The sequence below is a fragment of the Rhinichthys klamathensis genome, unplaced genomic scaffold (genome assembly GCF_029890125.1).
Source record: "Rhinichthys klamathensis goyatoka isolate OS25496 unplaced genomic scaffold, OSU_Roscu_1.1 h1tg000004l_1, whole genome shotgun sequence".
Taxonomy (NCBI): domain Eukaryota; kingdom Metazoa; phylum Chordata; class Actinopteri; order Cypriniformes; family Leuciscidae; genus Rhinichthys; species Rhinichthys klamathensis.
The window spans coordinates 4,227,973-4,236,448 of record NW_026606557.1 but is presented as its reverse complement, the minus strand read 5'-3'; the positions used below and the strand labels follow the sequence as shown (position 1 = coordinate 4,236,448).

The following is an 8,476-nucleotide window of genomic DNA, read 5'->3' as shown; positions in this document are numbered from 1 at the left end:
TAAGTCAGAAACAACAGCCAAACAAAATCTAAAGTTAATAATATAAGGGTCAAGAGCCCAACTAAAGCAAACAATGATCGCCATAACGGTGGCTTACAATTTTCTCCTTCAGTGATTCTGCTTTAGGTGTCTTCAATAATGCTCAATCATATTCAATCACTTAATTATCTCATTAACTCCAACACTGATCAGTGTTACATTTAACAGCCTGTAGTGTGCACACTGAGCAGTGTTCATTTCATCTGGGCAAACCCATGTGGGGCCTACATGGAAACCGGGAGCAAAACTGTCTGGGTCCCAGTTAGATAGCCCTCGTCAAACCCATGTGGGCCCCACATGGCTGTGCTGGCTGGGCCTCCGGTCCCCCTTCTTAAAAAGAGGGACCACCACCCCGGTCTGCCAGTCCAGAGGTACTGTCCCCAAACGCCACGCGATGTTGCAGAGGCGTGTCAGCCAAGACAGCCCCACAACATCCAGAGACTTCAGGTACTCAGGGCGGATCTCATCCACCCCCGGTCCCTTGCCACCGAGGAGCTTTTTCTTAACTACCTCTGTGACTTCAGCTTGGGTGATGGATGAGTCCACCTCATGAGATGAGCCTCTGGTTCCTCATTGGAAGACGTGTCGGTGGGACTGAGGAGATCCTCTAAGTATTCCTTCCACCGTCCGACGATATCCCCAGTTGAGGTCAACAGCTGCCCACGTCCAACGACGGTTTACCGGCCACTTTCATGTCTTTTGGGAGAAGTGGATGAATTTGCGTGTTGTAAATCTACAACTCTGATTCTCTGCACTGAAGAGCAAACTATTACATGGCGGCGCCGATCACCTGTTATCATCTAACATGTTCATTATAAAAGTGTTAAAAAAGGCAAAATACAATCACTGACACATATTTGAGAATCAGAATATCAGATAGCCTATTTCACAATAAGAAGATAATTGTTCAAGCTAAAACCAAGAGGTTTATTTTCTAATAGCTAAATGGACAAATGTAATTTTGAATAAGACAATGGACAAAATTAAGACTCTTGGTGAATCCAAAACCAAGGTTTATATCTTTAAGCTGAAGGGAGCAAGTACCAACATGTAGACAATTTTGTTACGCAGTTTAAAGTAAAATAAATATATATTTTAATATATATTGTAAAATAATATATATATATATAGTTCAGTGAGTGTCACGGGGTGTTCGTCCCACTAGTGTTTGGTGGGAAACTTCAGGTTTGAGAGGAATGTTGCATCCTGTGTATACTGTGCAAACAATTGAACATGTTTGAGGTGAGACATGCTGATAATTTTGTGGATGTGCCACTAGGCGTTGTTTAGTGCCAGTGTTTGCTGCTCACAGCAATTTTTCTTTTGTTTTTAGCACAGTATATGTTGCATTAAGTTTTAATTTTTTTTTGTTTCTTTGTTGTTGTTTTTTTGTACTTCATGTGGACTGCACCTTGTGAGCTGCCGCTTCTAAAATAAACCACAACTGGCATTTTGAAAACCACTCCATTGTACTGAGCCTTCCTAAACTTCTCCCAGGCCTCTCGACAACACACTACATGACAATAAGATAAGATAAAATATAAATATAGAAATAAATAAAAAAGAAATATAAGAGAGATAGAACAAGAGGGAGAAAATGGTCCTTACAAAGTAACAAAGGCCTCATCAAACAAATACGTCTTAACATGGGTTTTAAACATGTTTACAGAGGTAGAGGATCTGATAGACATTGGTAAACCATTCGACAACTTTGGGGCAGCAACTGAGAAAGCGTATTCCCCTTTGCCTTTTAAGCGTGACCAAGTAGTTTCAAGGTAATTTCCCTGGTAATTAATACAATTTATAGAATTTACATAAATTATGAATTTATTTGATGTAAAGTCGATGTAATTTGTGATGCAACATGTTCCACACAATTCATCAGCACGATGCATTACAAAAATAGCAATCAAAACGTATAGTTTATTTAAGATGAATCCTTTGAATTACATTCCTGTGTACAGAAATGAATAACAAAGATCAACAAAAGTTACTGTGTTGGGCTGCAGCAAAATGGGGAATGCCTCAGAATCTTTGATTTTGTGAATCAGGGTTCACTTCAAATAAATAGAACATTTCACAGAGTAACGCCAGTGTTCTGAGAGAGAAAGAAACACTCAAGTGTGTGCTGAAGCCATGCACTTTGACTCATTTTCCATGTTTGTACTTTCTCATGTACGATGCAATGGATGAGGAGATCTCAGAGGATTTCTTGTTCTGTCCAAAATATTCAAGAAACTGGCCATCAGGTCCCACCAGGTACATTATGATGGTGTGATCTACCTGCAATTACAGGGAAGTACAATATTTGCATGCTGACTTCAGGCTTGTGAGATTATTAGGAATTAAAGTCATTAACATAAGGCAAGAGAAAACCAATTTTCTTGTGTCAAGTTTATTACACAAGCCAAACAACATTATTAAGGGGAACCAAAAACTCACAATGTAGTCGTTGTCTTCATCTTTTGGGCCCTGGCTGTAATACACTCTGTAGGCTCTGGACGCTTGCTCAACCTGGGCAGTTTTGCCTGTCAGACCGATCAGCTTTGGGGAAAACTCTGCATGTGAGATATCAAAAAAATATATACATGATGAGGAAATCATTCCACAGCACATGGTGAGTGCAGAGTAATAAAGATCCCAGCTCACCTTTGACATACGCTGCCATTGCTTCGGGTGTGTCTCTATCAGGATCAATGGTGATGAGAATCGGTGTTAAGTCTGGAAGGGTTTTAATTTTATCTGTGACAGAAATGTAAGACACACAATTAGTTCCTTGAAATGGGTCTTGTACTATTTTTCTTTAAAGGGGTGGTATAATGCCCTTTTCACAAGATGTAAAATAAGTCTCTGTTGTCCCCAGAGTGTGTATGTGAAGTTTTAGCCCAAAATACCCCACAGATATCTATATATAGCATGTTAAAATTGCCACTTTTTGAGGGTGAGCAAAAACGCACCGGTTTTGTGTCAGTCCCTTTAAATGCAAATGAGCTGCTGCTCCCGGCACAGGGGGCGGAGCTACAACAGCTTGTGTCTTGAAAATTTCTACAACTTTTAGCCTTTTAGGTTCAAACTGGAGTCAGACAAAGATGAAGAGACTCAAGAAGAAGTGACAACATGTAGACAACATTTCTGAATGGTTAGTCGATGAATTTATGTAGCTTATGTGTAGTTATCTTCTAGTCATTGATTAGCATATTCTGTCACATAATCTATAAATCACGTTCTCGGGGGCGGGGTTAATGTAAATTTTAGTCAATTTTGCAGGAGGAATGTAGTGTAGTCCCTACCAGCCGTTTGTTGTAGTCATTAAAAAGCAATTTCTGTAAAAGAAAATATCTTACTTTGCTTTGAACTTTGAGCATCGTAACTTTGCAAATGTTGTTTATGATCAGCAACAGCAACATTACACACTAACTAAAGTTAAAAAAGTGAAATCATAATCAACCACCCCTTTAAAATAAATGCCACTTTGTGTGCCAATCCATCTGATGTAATAATTATAATAATAAAAGCAATAATAATAATAATTATACATGATTAATTATATTATTATTCATTATTAATATATATATTATTAATATTATATATATATTTTTTATTTTATTGATATAGCACATTCCCAAACATTTTATAAAAATACTTAAAGGGCTTAAAGGGACAACATATCAGTATTTTCATGTATTAATCGTTTTTTTTGCTAATCAATCACACCAACTTCCTAGGTTATCTATGAAAGCCTGTAGACTGATTTTTAAGTGAAGGAATCGGGTCATTTTTACCAGGAAAATACAAAGGATGAGACGTTTACACACTCCCGAGAGCCTCTCTTCCGTTCAATGGCACATGAAAAGACATACAATATTCTGGATAATGCCGAAAGAGACGTTCTGTACCGTAATGTCAATGTGTCATGCAAAGAAAAGGGATTAATTTAAACTATAGTCTCACATAGTCAGATCTATATAGTCTAGTGTCTCAAATATACTTTATAATCAAACTGTCATAACAGTGTGATTTTAATGACCTCATCTGTCGACATGATGCCGGTGAATCGCAGAGCTCATGCAAACACATCCACATTGCTATGATCCGATGCTTTCTTATCTGCTGTTTTCTCACCGCTGTCATTTTTGTCGTGTGTTTATTTTGTTATTGAGAAGAAAACACGCAGCACAAATTTAAATATTCATATAAACGTTGCTCTAAACCGAGTGGATATAACAATAAGTTGTTGCAGTTCACTTAACGGCCACCGGTGTCGCTAATAATAAGGGTTTCTGAACTCTACATAGAGCCTGTTTAAGTGTCCAAATTCTTAGGGGGCACTGTATAAAATACAATCCAGCTTTAAAGACATTTTAATATCATATTATGCAAATATCAAACCTGAGAGCTTTATAGCGTCAATAAAAATCAAAACTGTGTAGTTACGTAGTAAAAAAAAGATTAAATGATACATTACCAATCTCATCAACGACCTCAATCATTTTCTCCAGTTCATCAGGACAGATGTCAGGACAGTGTGTGAAACCGAAATATATCAGCAGCCACTGGCCGAGGAAATCTTCACTCTTCGTGGGTTTATTGTTGTGGTCGACAAGTGAGAATGGACCTCCGAGAGCTGGTTTTCCCATCGACTTTGTTCTTTCTTTCTCAATCACTATAACAACAAAAAACAGATTAATGATAAAGCTATCATTATGTTGTGGAGCATTTGCATAGTATACAGGATGCAAAAACAATGTGGTGTAGGTTAATCATTTATACATGCATAGATCCGAGTCCTTACTTTCCTCTTTTTCTCTCTTGAAGTATTTCATCCCTAGAAGAAGACCTCCTCCCAGCGCAAATGTGATAGCAAGAGATTTCCATGTAACTGGCTGTGGAAAAGAGACATCAGTACCATTCTTGTGTCTGATCAAAACACACCCAATCATTGGTAATCCACAAACAATGTCAAACACTTTTGGGAAGTGTCCTATTAAAAAAGTAAAACATTTGGATTGCTGGGAAGGATCAGCACCTGCTGTGTAACTGAGATTATTGTGTCCCGAAGCATAGTTCCTAACCAGTTTCTTTTTTTTTTTATACCGTATACTGTAAAAGATTTCTGGAAACCCTGTATATTTGCATTCAAAAATTTGAAATTAATACTTCTATCCAGAAAGGATTCATTAAATTGATCAAACCTGACAGTAAAGACATTTCAAAAAAATTATGTAAAAGTAAATGTTGTTCTTTTAAACTTTCTATTCATCAAAGAATCCTAATAAAAAAATGTATCATTGTTTTCACAAAAATGTGAAGCAGCACAATTGTTTTCAACATTGATAATCAGAAAGGTTTCTTGAGCAGCAAATCATTATAATAGCATGATTTATGAAGGATCATGTGACACTGAAGAATGTAATGATGCTGAAAATTTAGATTTGATCACAGGAATAAATTACATTTTAAAATATATTATTACAATAGAAAATAGTTCTTTTTTAAATTATTTAAATTTTTATTCCTGTTTTTACTGTATTTTTGATCAAATAAATGCATTTGTTTGCTTATTCTAATTTACAAATGCATTCCAAATGTGTTATTTATATGGACCCTTTTATCCAAACCCAGGGTATTGGGAAAACAACAATCTTTCAGTTAGCAGTCCTGGGGCCTCATGTATAAAACTTTACGTAGATTTCATCCTAAAAAAGTGTCTGCACAAAAGACAGATTTTGCGAACTCACAAAAGTTTTCATATTTATAAACCGCACAAAACCTGTGCAAAATTCCTTTTAGAAATCCTAATCAGCGGAAGATTGTGCGTACATTCCTCCCCACCAGAGATACGCACTATAAATGCCATTACTAAAAATCATTTAGTATCCTTTGCCTTATTTTAGAATAAATATGCTCAGTCGCATCATTATGGAAGCTTGTTTCCGCCACAGAATAAGACAATTTAAAAAAAAATCTTTATATCTCTATAATCTTTATATATATAAAAAGTTTATATCTCGCAATTCTGCACTTGTTGTGCACTTGTTTACCTTACTTAAAAGAGTGCGGACATGTTTACGCTAATTTTTTCCCGATATGTGCGCCGTGGACATTTGCGTACGCACATTTTCATACCTTTTTCTGTGCATTCGCAAGGTTTATACATCAGGCCCCTGATCTTTACATCTTGCTGTGAATGAGGCTTACACCAGTCTTCTTGTTGTTGGATTTGTCTCTGCTAGATGAGGGAGGTGGAGGTAGAGTGGACAGCGTCCGCGTGTTGAGAAGGGACACACACGGTGCTGTCCTACATGTCCTAAACTGAAGAAGAAAGTCACATACAAATACAATAAAGGAACATGCTGGAGTTACACTACACTATGTATAACCATCATTTATAAAACTAACACATTTCAGACCAGTGGTTCTCAACCCGGCAAACTTTGAAGGGGCCCGCAGGATGATTTAAAGAGTTTGCTCACCAAAAAATTAAAATTCTGTCATTAATTACTCACCCTCATGTCTTTCCAAACCCGTAAGACATTATTCGGAACTCAAATGAAGATGTTTTTGATGAAATCTGAGAGATTTCTGTCCCTCCATTGACAGTCTATGCAACTACCACTTTCAAGCCCCAGAAAGGTAGTAAAGACATCATTAAAGTAATCCATGGTACGCCAGTGGTTTAACCTCAATTTAATGGAGTGACTTGAGTGCTTTGTTTGTGCAAAAACATAAATTTCCTTTTTTTTATCACTAAATATTCTTCTCTGACGCGCGTTCACACAACATCTGATCTGCTCTCGCATCAACACAACATGCATGCGTCGTGTATTTTGTAAGCGTTTAAATTATGGGTTTCTTTTGCGCAAACATAGCACTTGCATTGCTTTATAAAATTGAGGTTAAACCAGTGTCGTCGTCATATGGATTACTTTAATTATGTCTTAATGACATTACTTTCTGGGTGGTAGGGTGGTAGTTGCATAGACTGTCAATGGAGGGACAGAAATCTCTCCAATTTCTTTAAAAATATCTTCATTTGTGTTCTGAAGATGAACGAAAGTCTTACGGGTTTGAAACGACATGAGGGTGAGTAATTAATGACAGAATTTCAATTTTTGGGTGAACTAGAATATCCCTTTAATATGGTTTAATTTAATTCATATTAAAATAATCTAAACAAAACATAAAATTAAGGTCTAAACTGAAAATGTATTTTTTTATTTAAAAATGTAGGCTAATCCCTATTTCATTGCGAAGTTTAGGCTACTTATTATCATTATAAACAATTAGTATTTAACATACAGTTTTTGAAACTTCCGTGATCAGAAAAATAACTGGTTAATTAATTGAATATAATGACACTCCCAGTTTCTGTCAATAAAAAAGGTTGAAAACAAGCATCTGTCTCATAATTACAGCAGAACATACAAATACTATAACTTATGTTGAACAATACAGATCCTTCAAGTCAAAAAGCTTGAGAACCACCAACTTCAATAAATATATACCAATGATCAGTTCCAATTAAAGATACAATTAACACATAAATACATAAAGGATGACAGACAACACTTTAATCACTCTAATTACCTGGCATGTGAAATATCAGGAGTATATTTTATCCTTTGTGAATGACTGAACGAATAAAATTAACCATTACAAAAAAACATGGTTATTTAAACCATGGTAACTACAAATTAACCACGGGACATACCATGGTATTTGTAGTAAAACTGTGGTTATACAAATGGTAATAAATCAGTCATAAAAACATGGTTACTACACATTTTAAGCCAGTGACCTACCAGTGTGTTGGTCTGGTACTGTGTTGATCTGGAGACACTGTAGAGACTTTGAACATTATAACGTTTACTGACACAGGCTGCTCTAAACATCTGACATCTTAAACTCTTTAAACTTGAAGCTGCTGTTAAACCCATAGTGCTGATATTTATTAACATCATGCTTCCTCAACGCGGAAGTGACTGTCGGTTTACACAACCTAACGGCGCACATACGTCCCATACAAATGACTGACCCTGAATCAGCTGTTAATATGAAAAACAACGAAATGAACTGAGAATGACAGCGATCCAACTGATCGGAGGTCTGTTTGAGGATATGACATTGAAAAGCGGAGGTGACGTAAGAGGACTTCTTCGCTTGAATATTGGTGACATCCATGGTGACAGCTAACTAACGTTAGCGCTTTAATTTTAAAACACGATACAAAGCCAAAAAGGGAAAAAATACTTTAAAGATTACTGGTCAATTTTAACATCACATTCTCCACAACATACCAAACAATAAATTAGGGGATGAAATACATTAAAATAAGTAAGATAAACAAAAGTAAAGTAAGTTAGAAGTAGGTTTTTACGTTACAAAACCATATAATATCCTTCAATAAAGAATACAAATACTTTTCTTTAGGACTTTT

The 8,476-nt window shown here is 36.2% G+C and overlaps 1 protein-coding gene across 1 annotated transcript; it reads right to left on the bottom strand.

The window, feature by feature from the left end:
• Window positions 1-1,941: 1,941 nt before the first annotated feature.
• Window positions 1,942-8,015, bottom strand: LOC130085769 (protein SCO1 homolog, mitochondrial). The gene is made up of 7 exons (XM_056251732.1): window positions 7,842-8,015; window positions 6,238-6,351; window positions 4,832-4,922; window positions 4,505-4,702; window positions 2,689-2,781; window positions 2,482-2,597; window positions 1,942-2,322 (listed from the first exon to the last, which is right to left on the bottom strand). Exons 1-7 carry the CDS (start codon window positions 7,998-8,000, stop codon window positions 2,188-2,190), a joined length of 906 nt encoding a protein of 301 aa, XP_056107707.1. The 5' UTR covers window positions 8,001-8,015; the 3' UTR covers window positions 1,942-2,187.
• Window positions 8,016-8,476: the final 461 nt, after the last annotated feature.